This window comes from Hippocampus guttulatus, chromosome 7 (genome assembly GCF_054856545.1).
Source record: "Hippocampus guttulatus isolate MCC_2025c chromosome 7, RoL_Hgut_1.0, whole genome shotgun sequence".
Taxonomy (NCBI): Eukaryota; Metazoa; Chordata; class Actinopteri; order Syngnathiformes; family Syngnathidae; genus Hippocampus; species Hippocampus guttulatus.
This window is the reverse complement of record NC_141267.1, coordinates 7,904,130-7,923,126: the sequence shown is the minus strand read 5'-3', so window position 1 is coordinate 7,923,126 and position 18,997 is coordinate 7,904,130. Positions and strand designations below refer to the sequence as shown.

Here is an 18,997-nt window from a genome sequence, read left to right as displayed (position 1 = left end):
GTGAGATAATCTATTGGTATGATATTCAAAAGGACAGCAGCACGGTAATTAAAAAACAGCACTCCTGAGACCTTTATCCTTGGTTGTTGGCAGGGAATTTTCGAGCAGCTCCGCTGGAGGCTTTGGGGCGGGTGGCAACATCTGGCCGACTGAGCAGATTGCTAATTCATCAGCCTTTGTAACTATGCCATGGCATTTTAATGGTCAAGCTGGTTCTACATTTCATTATGTTATACTGGGAACGATGTGAAATGAAACAAGAGTTGTGATTTTGCTTGCGGTTAACAGCACGCAAGAATGCCGTGTTTCAAAAACTCACTTCAACTAAACGCTGATTTTAGACATCTTTCTTCCCATCACTTTTTGAAAACGAGTACTGTGCAAGGCCAGGTGTCAGGTGCATCAGACATGGGACAAAACATGATAAAGTGCATTTTCACACTCACAGCAAAATACTGCGTGTGAGCTAATGATGATCAATGATTCAACAGAAGCTCCTTCTTTTCATCTTTGGGAAGAACCAGAATCGAATCGAAGGAACCATAATTGGCACCGGAATCGTCCAAATTCAAACTATGCCCAACCCAAGATGCGAGTTTCCCATACATAGTACAGTGTGAATATTGCCCTGAAACTTGATTTGCAATGAAAAAAATTCGTTCATCAAATCAAAATCAATCAAAATTCTGTCAGAAAAATTACGATGACATTTTTTCCTCAAATCGGTCAGCTCTGCTAAAACTGCTGCCCCAATGACCTGATGTGGATTAGTGGAAGAAAACGGATGGATGGATGCTATTTACAGCAGGGGTCACCGAGAACATGCCCACGTGCACCAGGTAGACCCCAAGGACCACATGAGTAGCCCATAGGGCTGTACACCAGTGATCTGCAATCTTTTTTGGTTGTTGTTGTTGCTAATCTCTTTTCAATCAAATTTGCATTGGTGTAAATTTGGAAATGACAATATACATTTTTTCACTATTAGGAGTGCAACGATACTTCTATTTAATAAATGTATCGATATGTCTGCCCCACGATACAGCTTCATCAATCGCGCCGTTGCCTTATTTATTGAAAAACTCGATCATTAATCTCCTCCCGCTCAAACAATTACTTATGTATGCAGGAAGAATGTGCGTTTTGTGCTCGTATTGTTGCATATGCATGGTTAGAAAACGAGGCCTTGTTTCAAAACGTTTTTAATATAGAACAATTAGAGCAGCAGATTATTTTAAGCCGATTTTTTTTCCCACAAGAGACTATTGAATATTATTTGGGTATATGACATATTTTAACAAGAGGGTTTGTTTACATTGATGTCTTAATGAATAAAAATAACTAGCTGATCATTAAGGTAAGTTAGTATTAGAGTTAGCTGTAATTAGTATGGATCCAAATATCGTATTGAAATATCGTATTGACTTGCCTTTATTTTACCAAATATTGTTATGTGTCAAATTGTTAGGCCATATCGATACGCATCATATCGGTCAAAAAATGTAAGGTTACACCTGTATACAGTATACTTGAAAAATGACCAAACTTTTGTTCTTGCGTTCGTGGAAACAAGATAGTGGACGCAAACAGGTACAATGAGAAAATTTACAGCCATTTAATTTATGAATCTCAATTATATTAATTTTGGTGAAGACACTGATCATGATTTCTCAGTGATAATCAGGAACCAGATAAATATTAATTTGCACTTGCACTTTTTTTCCCCTATAAATCAAATCTGCATTTTAAAATGATCACTTCAGGCATGTTCCTAGAAAATCACTTTGTCCTCTCACCAGTGAGCTAACTTTAGAACAGGCCTATGGGCTACTCATGTGTTCTTTGAGGGCGTGTGCCATGCTAGTGACCCCAGACTCGACCACACCAAATTCCATGTACAGAAAACCGCCACCACCAAGTGCAAAGCAGCTGCATTAATTTTCCATAAGCCTCAGGCATGTCTCCATATGGTATTATGAATATGCCGCAAGCTGTATTTTATAACAGGTATGATAATTAAGTTGGCCAAGTGCTGCTGTCTTGTGAAAATGCGTTGAATCCTGAAATATTGCTAATGAGTAGCACGGGGGTGGGGGCTGGAAGATCGTGAGGTTCCATCTCACAGAAAACAAATGGCACATGGACCAAACAGTAATATAAGCAACATAGAAATAAACGGAGCAATAAATGACTTTCATGGAACATTCGCTCCACTGAAGAGACATCATTTCTGGGAGGACCAATTTGCATCTTGCACCTGCCTCAGTCTGCTTTACCAGCAGTACTTTGCACTCGTAAATGGAGCCATACACATCACTATTGGGGGTGAAATACATCCAGTACAAAACGTCTTTTAGATCAAAAGTGATTTTCTGATTCAAATGAGTTATTTGTTACACCGTTAACAATTCCAAGCATTTGAACGTGTTGCAAAACTAATTACAAACACTGAAAACAGGCCCACCCTTGAGAGGTGTCCTTGGCTGGTTCAATATTACAAATCACCAAAGTAGGTGATCTGAAATGGGTGAACTCAGAAACACTGCTCTCCTCTTTGCAAGCTCAACCATGATAAATAAGCATTTTGAAATGCTGCTTTAAATAATTGTCTCAATTACAAACTACTCATGTTGTCAGTCCTTTTTTTGGGGGGGCGGGGGGGGGGGGGTGAACCACATAAGGAACATTAAAAGAAGGAGAGAACAAAAGGATGGTTGCAGGAATGTACAGTACAAGGGATAGGGATAACCGTGGGCATCATTTGACTGTTTTGAATTAAATTTTAATGCTACTATAATGGCCCAAGAGAGGAACCGAAAAGCTGGCAGTATATATCATAGTGATTAGTGTATAAAAGCCAAGAAATGAAATGAAGAGCTTCCTGAGATCACATATTATTAGTCTAACTCCATTTTATTTGTTAGTATAGAATAGGCCAGCACAGTTTTCGGGTCTTTGCTGCATTTCTCGATTATGGTCACTGCAACCCGCCCATGATAGTTAAGATCCTGTAATCATTTCTTGGCTTCTCATTTTACTCTAACACTGACTATGTTTGAAATGAAATCAAAACGCTGCAATGCACTCACCTCGTGCCAGCCAAGCACAGAAACGAAAGAAGCGGCTTCCCGTCAAATTATGATTTTCCCACCTCAAAAAGGTCAGGCGATCCGGCTCCATCAAAAAGGGAAAGAGACGGACGGAAAAGTGGCAGGAAGCAAGCGCATGCTGCCAATTGTGCAAATAAAAGGGAATTCCTTATACAGTGGAGGTCATGAATACTGAACATGCCTCAGCTTGGAAGCTGCTGTTGGCTTGGCTGGCTCGGACAAGCGAGGAAATGTTTCTTGGAAGGAGCATCATGTACCATCTTTCAGAGATGAAAGAGACTAATTAAAACAACTTTCACGAATAAACACGGTGGCTCAAACTTAACTACTCGAGAGCTCCAAATACAAGACGGCAATAGTCAAATGCCGAATATTTTTTACTTGTTTCTTTACTGCTCGATATGCAGCTGCTCCGTTAAGCTTCAGGACATTTTGTTCATCCTACATAGCTGTCAATAGTAATATATAGCCATAGTAATACGAAAATAAACCCAACCGAAAAATATACGTATAAATATCAATTTTAGAGGATAACATTGCACAACATAAAACTAAAGATTCAAAAACCTCATGCCATCCGAGTGAAGAGATATGATGGAAATCACAACCGAGGGCCATCGCTCATGTTGTTGGAGTTCACTTTTATGAGTCGCAGAGCATCATCATAAGACGTCATGTCAGATTTCTTCTTCTTGTTCAAGGTTGCATGCGTGCTCAGCTAGAGAAACTACAGTTGAAAACCCAACTGTTACTTGAAGCGCTCTTTATTATTTTTACACTCTCGCTCCTTCTATGACTGATTATACATAATAAAATTCATGATGAATTGGCAACAGGAATATACAACTTCTTTGAACCCAAATGAAATTTGGTCATTTGGTTTCATTTTAATTGGAACACAAGGCTCTACGTAAATGTGAGCAGTGATTATCTTTGTGTTTAATCCTTACAGGACATCTGCAAACAGTTGCTTTTACTTGGAGAAACATTGATCCACATTTCCCCCAATTTTTAAAGACCAAAATAATAATTGAATCATAATTTGTTTATAGGGGGCGGCCCGCGACCTCACAGTGCAGAGGTACCGGGTTCAATTCCAGCTCCGGCCTCCCTGTGTGGAGTTTGCATGTTCTCCCCGTTTGCGTGGGTTTTCTCCGGGTACTCCGGTTTCCTCCCACATTCTAAAAACATGCATGGCAGGCTGATTGAACACTCTAAATTGTCCATAGGTGTGGGTGTGAGCGCGGATGGTTGTTCGTCTCTGTGTGCCCTGCGCTTGGCTGGCAACCAGTTCAGGGTGTCCCCCACCTACTGCCCGAAGACAGCTGGGGTAGGCTCCAGCACCCTCGCGACCCGAGTGAGGATAAAGCGGTTCGGAAAATGGATGGATGGATAATTTGTTTGTGCATTTTCTGCGTTGTCTTTTTGAATAACTTTTGACTGGTCGAGGGACAGAAATTTAACAAATGTTTTTTAAAAAAAATCTGATTAATCAATTAATTTTAAAAAAATCAACAAATGAATTGATTATTTTGGAGAAAAATCGGTAGTTGCAGTTCTAAAATTGAACATTTTAGACTAAATAGGTCAAATGTTATTTTTAAGCAGAATTAAAGTGTTGAAAATAGCTTGACAACAAATCTATGAACTCTAGACTGTGTGGGAAGTGTTGCAAAACTGTCTCTTCCCTCAGTCTGCCGAACCGTGCGTGTGACATAATTGTTGCCTCAAGATTAAGAGATGGGATATAATTACGAGACTGACATGGACAGCTCATCAGTGCCATATTCTACTCAGTAGATGTTTTCCATACGAGCGATATGGGCAACCGCCCAGGACAGCATCTAGAGCAGGGGTCCCCAACCTTTTTTGCCCCACGGACCGGTTTATGTCAAACAATATTGTAATGCCCTTCAGTAGCGGAGAGAAGGATGCTCGCAGTCGTTGATACTATTCATCATTTTTAATAAACAAAATAAGTAATAATCACACGCATTCAAAGGAGTCGCTGTTAGCCACAACTCACGCCCATGCGCTCCTCACTCAGACTAACTACCGGAGCCAATATTCCCCCAATCTGGCTCCTCCCCTCTCTATGATGTCACACAAATACAAGAAACAGATATTACAATATTTTTAGGGACCGGCATTTAAGGTGTGGCGGAAATAATACAACCAAATAATATGGTATGAGCTGCATGAAAACTGTGGTGTTTTCGAAATATAATAATAAACACAAGGAGCGTCTAATCTGGCCGCAACACTCTGATCGCTATGGTAATGTTTAATGCCTTCAAAATACGATACAACGCAAATTCAAAGTGCATGAAAACGACGACTCACCACAGCCCCTAGCTTGATTTTCTGCAACCAGACGGTCCCATCTCGGGGTAAACGGAGACAATGACACCTCAAGTGTGTGGTTTATGTCCAGTCTACTTTGTAATTTTGTTTTAGTCGCCGTTGCTGCAGAAACCCCCCACCGCACACAGGTAGGATGTCGGAAATAGCAACAGTGCTATTGTGGAGATCTCAGAGTATTCAGCCATAACTTTAATCCAGTTGTCTCGAACGTACTTTTAAGGCCGCCGTCATTTGCGATCTCCAGCAGTTTTTTACTCATTTTGCGAGCTCAAGCGTTTTGTTTTTAGCGTAATCGGTCACATGACGGAGAAGCGTGCCTTGACGTGTGTCAAGCGTGACACAGGCGGATGTAACGGAGAATCCGGTAATTTTTCAAAATAAAACATTTCGTATTCCGAAATAAATAAAACTGAATTAAGGAAAGTTCGTTCTGTGCGGCCCGGTACCAAATGCCCTGTGGACCGGTACCGGTCCGCGGACTGGCGGTTGGGGACCCCTGATATAGAGCAGTGGCTCTTAACCTTTTTAGACGTCCCGAATTCCAACCAGTTAATATGCACATTCACCAAACCCTTCATGAGTGATATATATACAGTATATATATATTTTTTACAAATTCAAGACATTAAAAAAATGCATTTATTAAAAACAAAAAAAAAGTAAATACAATTTCAAGAGATAAGTATCCTTTTTTTTTAAATTGTAGGATGTACTATCACGACAATCACACATTGACTACTAAGCGAACTAAATTTCCTGCAGCATTGATTGGACAAGCAATGTAATGCTATCATCTGCAGCCAATGATGGCCAAGCGGGCGTGTCATAACTAATTAACATGTTGCGTCGTGCGTCTTACCCTCCATGGCAGAGGCTCTGTCGAACCCCCGAGACCGACTCACCGAAACCCTGGGTTCGATCAACTACTGATCTTGAGGCATCAATTTAAATTATTACCAAAAAATAAAAAAATAAAACCCTCTACCTTGCATCAATTGTTTTGTTATGCTTTGTTTTTCCAAACTGGCGCCTTTGGGCTCTGGGCAAAATGCAGCAACAAATTTGCACTTTCTGCAAAGTCACACTCTGGCAAGAGTGAAAAGACCTAAAAATGGCAGCTCCAATAAGCCAGAACACAAATGCAGGTGTAATGTTTTAAACATATTTTCTGACAAAATTCTTTGTAGATTTCTACAAACAGCAGCTAGGAAAAAGATATGCACATTTAGAATATAACTGAAAGATTTTACATCTTGGGTTTAGTTCCGCAGACATAATTAGAAGTACCAAAACTAAACGGCGGCTCAGAGGGGATCGAGCCTCTCTCCCTCTGGTGCCTCTCTGGAATGACCTCCCACTGAACATTCGGCAAGTCCCCTCGCTACCCATCTTTAAAACCTGCCTCAAAACTCCCTTGTATTCGTTGGCATTTGACTCAGCATGACTCAGATTTGATCTTAGTTTTATTATTTGGTGCCTACCACCATCTTTTTTACTGTTTTTTATTGCTTTATTGATGTACTGTATATATGTTAGTTGCTCAGTGTACAGCACTTTGTATGCAGCGATGGTTGTTTGAAAGTGCTCTATAAATACAGTTGAGTTGAGTTGAATGCACGGTATAATTTTTTTCCACAATTTAAAACCCATTCTTAAGTGTCTTAATAAAAGATAGTAAAAATATAACATTTGTAACACTGTTAACTAAAGCTGATCAATGTCAAATCTGCATCTCCGCTTATCTTTTTGCTTTGACGTGGCACGACACCTATATACCCCAAAAGTATATATTTAGTCACAAAAAGATGACTAACTTACTTGTTAATCAACACGATGCTTTAAAATCTGTTTTTTAAAAAAAACCACAATTTCATATGAGACGTATTGCACATCTTTGTGATGTGCATATTACACGGGCAATTATTGCAATGACATTTTTGTGATATATTGTGCAGCCCTACACTGCAGTATTGATTTTTTTTTTTATGAGCTCAGCAGATAATAATCACATGTGAAGTTACTGTTATCGTCACCTTTATTTGGTTGGCAGCAACAGCAAAACCAAGGCCTTTGGCAAAATTTCCAAAATAAAAAAATAGATACTGTGCTAACATCACACTGCTTCCTACAGTCAAAACATTAGAAGCCTACTCATTTAACACCATAGGTACAGCTTTTCTTTTTTTTTTTTGTGCTGTACAACAAGTTTGAAACACCCACACTTTACAGTACAGTAATTTACATGTAAAGGTTTATACACAGGCCTACAGTATTCTCATGAAATAAATATTGAACATCATCAAATCCCAAATTTTACTGCGCTTCAAACTGTTTTGATTTCCATTGAGCCTTGAATCTTTTTTTTTTGGAACCCATGAATTCAATGGCCCCTGAATATTTCAAACTATCAGCCTAAAACACATTCAAAATAAATTCACATCACCCTCTAAAACTCACAACAAAACAAGAATAATTTGTGAAACTTCTGACCAAATACTGTAAATCCACTCGTACAATCACATTTCAAATTTGACCATGTTTGGTAACAACTAAGTCATAAAGGTTTAGCACTATAGTTGCTGTGTTGTTCCCATAACTGTATGCAAAAATTCAGGCCCCATACATTGGATATCTATGGCAATGCACTACCACCGGAGAAAGAGCACAACGTATCGAATGAACAGAGCAGACAGCATTGAACGCAACTATTCTGTGTTTATCAACTGACATTTCTTATCAATGCCATGTTGCCAATGCCACAAAATCTAGACAAAGGTTATCATTTGAAAGATACGATTCTGACATCAGACAGTTGAACACGTTCCCACTTGAAGGCACAAGACCAACCGAGATAAAGGAACGACAGAAACTTGAAACTCCTTGACTAAGTAGGGTTTGCACTATTGCTTAGCCCGCGTAAATTTAGAGTCTGTAGCTAGCAAGCCACATATTTTCAGATGATTTCCGATTTTGCGAACTATGCTATGCTATTAATATCGAACTAATCAGTAAAAACAGATATACATTGTATAAATCCATCAGTCTGAAGTTAACAGTATTGTCATGGCTTTGGAAATAAATTTTCGAAGAATCCATCCATCCATTTTCCGAACCGCTTGATCCTCACTAGGGTCGCGGTTTTCGAAGAATAAACATTTTCAAAAATTGGGATACCATTTCGGTCTCGTCAAATACAAAATGACAAGGGCGAGAGGGGTCGACTTGGGAAAGTTTTGGGGGAAATTGAGCAAAGCCACAATAATAGCAACACGTTTTACCAAACAAATGTATGATGCCCTGCTAAACAAAAGGAGGTTGATGTTGTTTGATTGTAGACAACAAAGTATTCATAATTTGGAGTGAATTGTGTTCCATGACTGGGCTACACAAATCTTACATTAGGGACTTAATGAAGTGTGAGTCGCACCGAAATCTACTTGAGTAGAGAGGATTTTCGCAATACCTGCATGACAGAGATCTGGGATGTAGTGTTAAAAAAATAAAAAATTGAAGCTAGGGACTGTGGAAACTATATGCTGAACTTACATAAAAGTTAAAATACGGGAAAAAATGAATTTCAGCAACCAGAACTAAAAGATGGGCAGGAGAGTTAAGTTTGGCGCTGGACCATTTCAACGTAGACAATATTGAGATAGCGTACAATGTATTTGCCCGAAGCACAAAATGGTGCACATGTAGAGCATCTGCACGATGGGAGGAATTGTCACTGTGCTCAAAATGTTGACAATGTTGCCATATTTCTCAACAATGATCATGTGGGTAGAGTCCATTTTACGACAGCTTATTTGTGCTTTCGAAAACAATGATGTTTCAGTTGGGCTCTCAGAATCAGTTACCATTCCGTCTACAGTATGCATTCACTATTTTGTTTTTTTCCGACAGACATTTCAGTGTTTCTGCAATGAGGTCACAAGTGATCGCTCAAGAGTGCCCCCCCTGCCTTTAACTGAAAGGGAAAGGTTTCAGCTCACCAGCAACCCTAATAAATGACAGGCGTTCAACGGATGGATTTCAATGTTTTAGTGCCAAGAGAAATATTGCTTAGGAATATTTTTTTTTCAAGGGAAAACATCTCAAGATATTAAAAATATTACAAAACTCGACAGTCATTTGCCCCATCAATTGAAGTTTTAGTTGAATGTCCATCTTCAGTCACGGACCTAAAGTCAATTTTAGAATATATTGAACACTTTGTTGTAGAATGCACTTGTGAGAATCATAACTATATATCTATAGCTATATATCCATACATCTATATCTCAACATATATAGATGTGTAGATATAGATATATAGATGTGTGTATACCATATATATCAGGATTGAGGTGCTTATCTAATCACCTTGTTGGGATTGCGTATTGTAAAGGTATTTCAGAATATCTATTGCATATTCAGATGCATTTCCATGCTACAAAATATCCTGCAGGTACTGCCGCCAAATAAAAATTTGTTTTCGTATTTGTCGATCTGAAAATGATATGTAATTGGTAAGAATGTGGATTCAGTGCTGTGGCAGCTGTCATGTAAGAGTTGAAAGCAGCTCTGCATAAGATCAGTGTACATTTCAGCATTTAATTTGCTGTGTAAAATAATTTAGTAATAGCAACATATCTAAACAAAAACATGATGAAATGTGATTTTTTTTTTCCCCTCCACAAAATTTGAAAATTACAAATTTCAGCTGCACCTGACTGGAAAGGTCAACACTGCTGTTTCAAAATCACCAACTGCTTTATTGCCCATACTAAGTCGACAGTTTCACATTCCAGTTAGCTGGCAAGGCTTCCTCACTTTCTAAAACCTAAAGAAAGCATTATGGCTGTCAACAAATCAAAAGCCATCGACAACATCCAAACAAGTTTGGGAGTTGACGTTTTGGAAATATATTTTGCTCGCCCGATTTCCTCAACAAAATGTCATTTTGGTGTAATTCCAAATATATTACACCTTGACATTTGCAGAGAAACATAACAGTGAGATGGACAGGCTTAATGTGAAACAGCTGTGTTGTGCGGTCTAGAGTGAAAGCATTCTCAATGTGACTCTGCTTAAAAAATGATTCATTTATGCAAATAAATCACACTTGCCAATCTTAAACGGGATCATGAACCTAAATTTTTCTGTTTTGTTTTTACTATTTCTATTTCATAAAGATGCACTGTATGTAGTGGTCAATGTCCACAGAGCGTCCTTGTATTGAACAAAATCCCACATTCAGATGGAGCAGGAGTTTGCCCTTTTCCGTGGTTTAGGTTTCCCAAAGTCCCTGTCATCAGCAGCACAGTGACTGAAGGAGCAAATTGTCTGCGAGAGCCTGCGCATGCCCAAGCGGAACACGCTATTGGACAAGCTGTAGATGACGCAGTTGCAAAAACTGTTGCTAATTGCTAGCCAAGTGGTAATGAAGGAAAGGGCTGGGCTGTCCAGGACATGGGAGCTTTCCAAAACAAAATATATGATGTAGGGTAGCCAGAGCATATAGAACACGCTTGTGATGCGGAAGAGCACCATCGCATAGCGCCGATCCGGTCCATGTCCTCCTTGATGTCCATCTCTGTCCCCATCAACAGTTTCCATCTCTTGGCTTGGAAATCGTGCCCGGCGTTCACTGATCTCCCTGTTGTGCTGCTGGCAAATGCGAAATATGTGGTAGTAGGTAAAGCAGACCACAAGTGCAGCAGGTGCATACAGCAGGCAGACCACAAAACCTGTAAAGAGGGCTGAGGTAGGCCAAGACTGTGCACACCACTCAAAAATGTCCCCGTGATAGCCTGGCTTGCCCCAGCCAAAGAAAGAGGGCAAGAAGACCAGGCTGGAGTAAACCCATATGAGGGTGATGCAGGCCCGCAGACGGCATGGTGTCACCAGCTGGTTGTATGACAGCGGTTTTGTGATAGCCAGATAGCGGTCCACACTGATACAGGCCAAACAGGCCATTGAAACACTTTTGAGAACGGAGATGACGTAGCTGAAGACCTGACAGGTAATCGGCTCCTGGACGCTTGTAGGGTAGTGGAGCAGAGACAGAGTGGGCACCAGGCAGCTGAGACCAACCAGAAGGTCTGCGTAGGCCATGGTCTGGATAAAGTAGCTGGTGTTGTAGTGATGGAGCAGCGGAGCGCAGTGGAATACGAAGATCACCGTCAAGTTGCCGACAATGATGAGCACTGTCAGGAGGACGACAACAGCGGTCTCCAGGATGCAAGCCTCCAAACCTTCTTTTAAGCCCCAGCCTAAGGGACACGAGTGGTTCGAAGCACTGCCGGAAAATACCTCTCCACCGCTGCTGCCATTTGGTGTGAGCATCGGGTCAGTCGGCATGTCAGACAGATTCATTGTTCCGAGTTGGACCGAGTCAGACGGCTTTATGGTGCAACTTCCACAAGGCAATAGCATGAAACTGCAAATTGCCTACTCCTCTCCCACTGTTCCACGTCCCTGTAGCCACCTTCACTTCATCGAGCTTAATACGCTACCCTTGCTCTCTTTCACCTGACTCTCACATTGATGAGTCTCAATCAAGGGAACACAGACAGGAGCAGAATCCTTGGGGCTTTTGGAGGGATAGGACGAGGTCCTGCTTTTCCACCGGCACAGCATGGTTCATGAAAAAGCGAGGTTGCATTTAAGAGTAGCGAGGGGGGGGGGGGGGGGGGGGGAAGCAGTGTAGAATTACAGCTGAAGTGAGCATCTGTCGTAAAGGTGAGATTCATGCTGCTTTGCTTGCCAGCATGGGGCCTTTATCGCCCATTTTAAAAGAGCTAACACTAAGAGGCCGAAGGCATAAACTGTTTTCACAAAGACGGAGATGAAAGAGGTTGCGAGGGAAGAAACCTTATAAATGAAGAGCTTAATGTGTCAAACAAAATATTTGCCGTTATGAATCGATTCCCGGAAGAAATTAAATAGGTAAGCAACATATTGGTTTCATTTGGCTCCCCTTTTCATCAAAAGTGATGCGATCATATTTGCTGAGTGGAGTTGCCTTCGCAACTGACACAGGAATTTCTTTCAGAGAGGAAATCCTCTCTTGGGAATCTAGGAGCTAGAAGAGTAACAATCGTGTGTCGATCACATCTTCAGTAAACGGACAAGTTGCACTGTATTCTGGTGATGCTGTGTTTTGTAATTCAACAGCAAGCTTCCCTTATTTTGGTGGTCCTCTTGTCACTGTCTGGAGCTCATGTATGCCTAACCATTGTGAGAGTCAAAACACAGACAGAGGCTAAAAAAAACATTGGGATCTCCGCAGGAGATAATGTCACAATTCTCTCAGCACAAACGGGCTGTTGAGCGTATCAAGGCAACCATGAGCAATCATTTAAAAAAAAAAAAGGAATAACAAAAAGAAAAAGCAAGTCCAAAGTACTGTACAATGTCTTTTCACACGAGTAGTGCTGCAAACATTTTCCTCGATGCATGAATCCAAGAGTGCAAAATTTCCTCTCCAAGCTCTGGATTTTGAGGATAACAGGTGCATAAAAAGGTCGTAGGGTCTGTTGAAGACATGAAATGTCAGACTCCCGTGCAGGCAGGTGAAAGGACTCTCTAGGAGCTACGAGAGGCCAGCTGAATAACTCAGCGCTCCACTCACTTGGACTCCTCAGCAATCCAGCGGCACACAGCGAGAGACTAGGGACAATCCACCGACCACTTTTTTCATCTCTTTCAACTCTTCTCTTGCATTCTTGTGTTGGTAGTCAGAAGCACGTCAAATGGGGGAATTGGCCCATTTCTCCCCCCCAGTGCTTCTTGTGACAACAGATTTTGTAACTTGCCTTTGCCTTTTAATGCAAAGCATTCTGTTGTGGAGGGTTGGTGGGGCTCTGTCCAGCCTTGCCTTTAACTCTTCTCTTGGTATGTCTGTCGCTCTAAAGAAAAAAAAAATTGCTGCGCAACAAAAGGGAAATCCGCTCTAGGAGCATTAAAAAAAAAAAATTGAAAAAAAAAGATTGAAAAGAAAAGTCTCAGTCCCAGTTTTCGGTATTGTCCTCTGCAAAATATTCCTTGTAATTCGGGATCAGGATGAGCAATTTTCCTCAAATGTAAATCCTTTGTAGCAGGCACAAAGACAACAATGGTCCTAAATGCAGAATGTACGAAGCAACTGAAAAAATGATGACTACGCAGATGGAACTGTGCTAATTCTGCAGCAAGCGAAACAATGGGACGAAGAGTCCCTCAGCCCTGGTGCAGTAAGGAGAGATGCTGTGACTGGCTTACACTTCCCTCCCTCCCTCCCTCTCTCGCTCTCTCTCTCTTTCTCTCTCTACACAGTCTTTCTAGCTCGCACACTCAATCTCTCTCTTTACACACACACACACACACACACAGACACACTATTCCTTGCTCTTTCAGCCTGCTCACTGTTGTCCGTGCTTCACCTGAGGCTCCAAGCCATCATTCTGCCCATCACAATAGCTTTTCCCAGTGGTAGATCTTGTAAATATTAGCAATATCTCACATGCTGTATATGAACTACAAGCCCCGAGGCTTTCTATTTTTCACTTTTCTTGTCAGTTTCCCACTTAATTTAATTTTGTCGTCCTTTTTCATCCCAAACACAGTCTGTCACTTGTCTTGCGATGCAGCTCAAAATAATAAACTGTTTTCACACCACTGCATGTACAAATTACATTCATCTTCAATTCAAACCATCTTCATGTCAACGTTTATGGAATCCTTTTACTGACAGTCTGATTCAAATACATTTCACGTTCTCAGCCACCGAAACAAGAGCAGTGAGTTGAAGTAGTAAGACATCCTCGTCAACAAACATTCCTTCATGACAAATTGTAGCATTGTAACATCCAAATCATCTGCTGTATATCTGCATGGCCATTATTTTGGACCGGAGCATGACAGGTGAATCAAGCGTAGACCAGGGGTAAGAGAAATAATGGATTCTGAGATTCATTGGCTGCAGATAGAATCAATGAACATTGGAAGATTTATTTAAGAAATTAATTAGTAATTAACGTAAGCTAGGCGGAAAGAAAAAAAAAGTGTGGAAGTCATTGGGCTGTGCTAGACCCTATTCTCCACAAAACCAGTATTTCATTTGGATTTTTTGTCTGACACAAGAAAAGATTATGTTGTCATATAGATAGCGCAGCAGCATGTCAGCCATGACAGGAACACTTCAGAAAACCAATGTCAGTGAATACAGTTTGGCGCTACATCCCTAAGTGCAACTTCAAACTCTACAATGCAAAGCAAAAGCTGTTCATCAACAACACCCAGAAATGCCGTCGGGTTCTCAGGGCCCGAGTTCATCTAAAACGGACTGATACAAAGTGGAAAAGTCTTCTTTGGTCTGAAGAGTCCACATTTCAAATTGTTTCGGGAAATTGTGGACGTTGTGTCCTCCAAAGAGGAACACAACCATCCGGACTATTATGAACGCAACATTTATAAGCCAGCATCTGCGAGGATATCGGACATCATCTGGTTCCACCTCCTTAGAAAATCCCAGCCGACCATTACAGTCCCCGCAAAGATTCTCTTGAAAACGGGAGCGCTCACTCTCGCACACATTTAGTCAATGCAGTCCTCTCAAACAAACCCTCACAAACAACCACACGAGACAGGCCGAGAGTGTTTCAGCAAAACAAACATCCGTCAGTGACGGCCTGAGAGGTCTCGATTAGTGATGATGACACTGACGTACAAAAACCTACTTCCGTCAGTGCTTAGTCCGTCCTTTTGTTTTAGTTTCCCGTCAGTCGCCAATTCTCAGCAAAACAGACATCTATTAATGACAGACTGACGGACCATCCGGAATGCCCATCTCTGGTTATTTTATTCATTAAAGAAAAAAAAAACATATTCATAGCTATCAGCCCTTGCCCCACCCCCCGTTAAATCGTGAATTAACTGTGGCTAATCATATTTTTTTGGAAAGCTGAGTGTCCTTGAGTTTTTTGAAAGGCGCTTATAAATACAATGTATTCTTACTATTATTATTTATTTTCACCCAAATCGGATTACCTTCAGACCTGTTCAATTAAGAAAGCACTTCAATAGAACCAGTCAGGCAAGAAATGAGTCAGGCAAAGGATCTCAAAGCTGCAACAAAATGCCACGATCCAGCGAAAGTCAAGAAGAGATGAGAAATAAAGCAATTGACATCCATCACTCTGCAAAGGGTTACAAAGCCATTTCTAAAGCTTCATTCCAGTGAATGATGGCGAGCGCCATTATCCACAAATGGAGAAAATTCGGAACAGTAGTGAATCTTCCCACTACAAAAATGACCCCAAAAGCACAGGAGGTCAAAAAGTAGCAAAAGACAATCTATAAAAATGTCCGTTGAGGTCAGTGTTCATGACTCAACAATGAGGAAGCGACTGGACGAAAATGGTGTTCATGAAAGAATTCCAAGATGAAACGTACTGTGACCAAAGAGAACATGCACTTTTGCAAAAATCATATGAATGATTCCCAAGACTTTAGGGAGAATATTGTATCGACTGCTGATACAAAAGCAGATTTTTTTTTTTGGAAGCTGTGTGTCTTGGTCAAAAATGAAAATGATATTTTACTTCAATCGATGATAACCGTGTAAATATGGGTACCGTAATTGCAGTTATAAAAGTACCAAATAGCCACAGGGCAAGAAAATAAGCAACATTTATCAGGAAAAAGAAAGTTGCATCAAGATATGTTGATTCAAGATGCAATGATAAATCAAATCATAGCACTCTGAATCATTCTCTTGAATCAAATAATGAGGTGGTGAGAGAACACCCCTATTGTAGAAATTGTGTTTTAAATGACCTGAAGATTGTTTTTTTACATTCCTATTTAATCAAAAGTATTTTTTGTCTGTCAGTGATTAGCTGGGTTACCATTTTCTAAAATGAGTTTAGATGTTTTTGTATCTATTGGTCAGTCAGATAGAAAAGAAACAGCTGGCACGCTGTAAGGAGCCAGTCAATGGAGAGCTGAGCACAGTGCTGTTCACCTTTGGAGGTGGACAATGATGAAAAACACGACCAGAAGGCAACTCTTAATTATTCATTCTTCTACCAAAGTGAGCCAGCGGCGCCACTTGGAAGCAAAGGTGAATGCTTCCCACACTTCAATCCCGCGCCACACCGAGACCGAATTGTAATTTATAAACACTTGGCTTATTCCTTAAATTATTGTCATCATTGTAGGATGTACAAGTTAGGTTAATTTACACAGCATAACGTCACCCTCCTAAAATAATGGCCCATTTCATTAAAAAAAAAAATCTGACTGGATAATATCTACTCATCATTTCATTTCAGGGATTATTTCGCGAAGGTAGCCAGCCTTCTGAGGTGCTGTTTAAATTGATCAAGGTCTATAGAAAAAGAACATTAAACTGACTAAAAAGTAAAAGACACACAAAAAGTATAAAGGATATACTTAGTCTTTTTCCCCTCTCTGTACTGTTTCAATAGTTTGTGTGTCATGATTTGTGTTTTTGCTTATTTAGTTTTGATCCGATTTAGTTTTATCATGTTCTCCCCGTGTACATATTTTCGTGTCTCTCTCTTTCGGTGCGGGTGTCCACTTGTTCTCACCAGCCTGGCCCATGGTGTCTTCCAATCAGTTCCCTCAGCCACTCAAGTCTTGTCCAGGTGTTCCGCGTCTCATCCGTTTGCTTGTACTAACTTTACTCCTTTTTTTTCCCCTCTGTATTTGTCAGTTCATTGAGTTTGCTTTCCTCAGTCCTTGTCAGTTGTCATGTCAAGTTCTGTCCTCAGGCAGTGGTGCCCAACCAGTCAGTCGCTATCGGCCAGTACCCCGCACACTGCTCCCAGGATGATCATGAGGAGTGTAGGGGAGAAAATATATCTATATATATCTATATATATATATATATATATATATATAGAGAGAGAGAGAGAGAGAGAGAGAGAGAGAGAGAGAGAGAGAGAGAGAGAGAGAGAGAGAGAGAGAGAGAGAGAGAGAGAGAGAGAGAGATAGAGATAGAGATAGAGAGATAGATAGAGAGATAGATAGATAGATAGATAGATAGATAGATAGATAGATAGATAGATAGAGCGGCGCTATATATAGCGACTGGATAGCTCAGTTGGTAAGGCATCGGTTTGGCATACGGGAGACGGTGGTTCGAATCCCGCTTGGGGCAAAAAATGAGCACCATCCGGTGTGGGTCCTTGGGCAAGATCCTTCACGCTAATGCCTACCTCATACAATGATGAGAGACAATAAAACGAATGACGTCACCCGGCCAAACAAGGTCTGCGTCAGGTGCTGGGGAACCAGAGCACCTTGATGAAAAATGGGCTACTGGAACAAAGCGGAGATGGGCGAGATGCGATAACATGGCTCTGTTGGAATGCTACTACTCAAGCAACCCTAGTCAGAGGGGTTACATGCAGAGAATGTGGTCCAATTGGTTACTTCGAAACCCACAGTCACGGTTGACCACGAAACAACTAGTAGCTCAGTGTTCCAACATCCACAAACGGCAACTGCTGTCACAACTTGAGATTGATGAGGTACAACCATGGTGAAGGCCCCCAGGCTGCCAGATCAGAGGAGGAGGTCATACCAGAGATTGGGAGGCAAGCCCCGATGAATGCAGATGATGAGATTGGGAGGCCAGCCCCAATGAATGAAATGCTGAGCGAGGCAGCAACTGACCTGAAAGCTAAGATCATGGCGAGAATGAAAGCTGGGCAACCTAGAAACCGATTACAACGGCTATGTGAAGTACCACCTGAAAGTCTCATGGAAAGTGTGAATGCAGCACTGAGGGCGATCCCTACTGTAACGATCACGGAAACCAATGAGCTGATATACGCTTCAGCATCAGTGATCCTTGAGATGCTTGGCTATAAGAGCAACCATGGAAGCCATGAGATACGTTACCCACCATGGAAAAGACGGTTAGAGGCTAAGATCAAGGCGGCTCGGAAAGATGTGAGTCAATTGACGGAGGCCCAGAGAGGTGTGATGAAAAGGCCGATACCCGAGAGGTACATCCAGATGACCATACCTGAAGCACTCGAAACTGCCAAACAAAGGCTCCAAGCCTTGTCCAGCCGCCTAAAGCGGTACACGAAAGAGAATGAGGCCAGACGAATAAACAGGCTGTTCGCAACACAACCTACGAAAGTGTACGCTCAGTGGCAGGGTCCTAACAACAGAGCTGATCCACCAAGACTGGAAACTGAAAGGTACTGGAAAGACATATGGGAGAAGGAGGTTGCACATAACAGCAGTGCACAATGGCTGGTGACCCAGAGAGAGGAGCACAGCAACCGCCCTGAACAGAACCCAGTTACCATAACAGTGGCAGACATACAGGAAAGAGTCTCGGATATGAAGAACTGGACAGCACCAGGCCCGGACATGGTCCACACCTACTGGCTAAAGAAACTCACAGCACTCCATGAGCGCCTAGCAGCACAAATGAACCAGCTGCTGAGGGATGGGACTCACCCAGGATGGCTAACCGAAGGGCGAACGATCCTGATCATGAAGGATCCCTCAAAGGG

The 18,997-nt window shown here is 41.4% G+C and overlaps 2 protein-coding genes across 2 annotated transcripts in view; both read right to left on the bottom strand.

The window, feature by feature from the left end:
- The window catches only part of rabgap1l (RAB GTPase activating protein 1-like), a 120,497-nt gene that overhangs the window by 62,414 nt on the left and 39,086 nt on the right, over window positions 1-18,997 (bottom strand). The gene's annotated exons all lie outside the window — the stretch shown is intronic.
- On the bottom strand, window positions 7,492-13,692 carry LOC147202128 (G protein-coupled receptor 52-like). The gene has a single exon (XM_086116458.1). It carries the CDS (start codon window positions 11,889-11,891, stop codon window positions 10,710-10,712), a length of 1,182 nt encoding a protein of 393 aa, XP_085972584.1. The 5' UTR covers window positions 11,892-13,692; the 3' UTR covers window positions 7,492-10,709.

Coding starts and splice junctions, on each gene's coding strand:
- LOC147202128 (XM_086116458.1), bottom strand. CDS start 11,891: ATGCTATTGCCTTGTGGAAGTTGCACCATAAAGCCGTCTGACTCGGTC.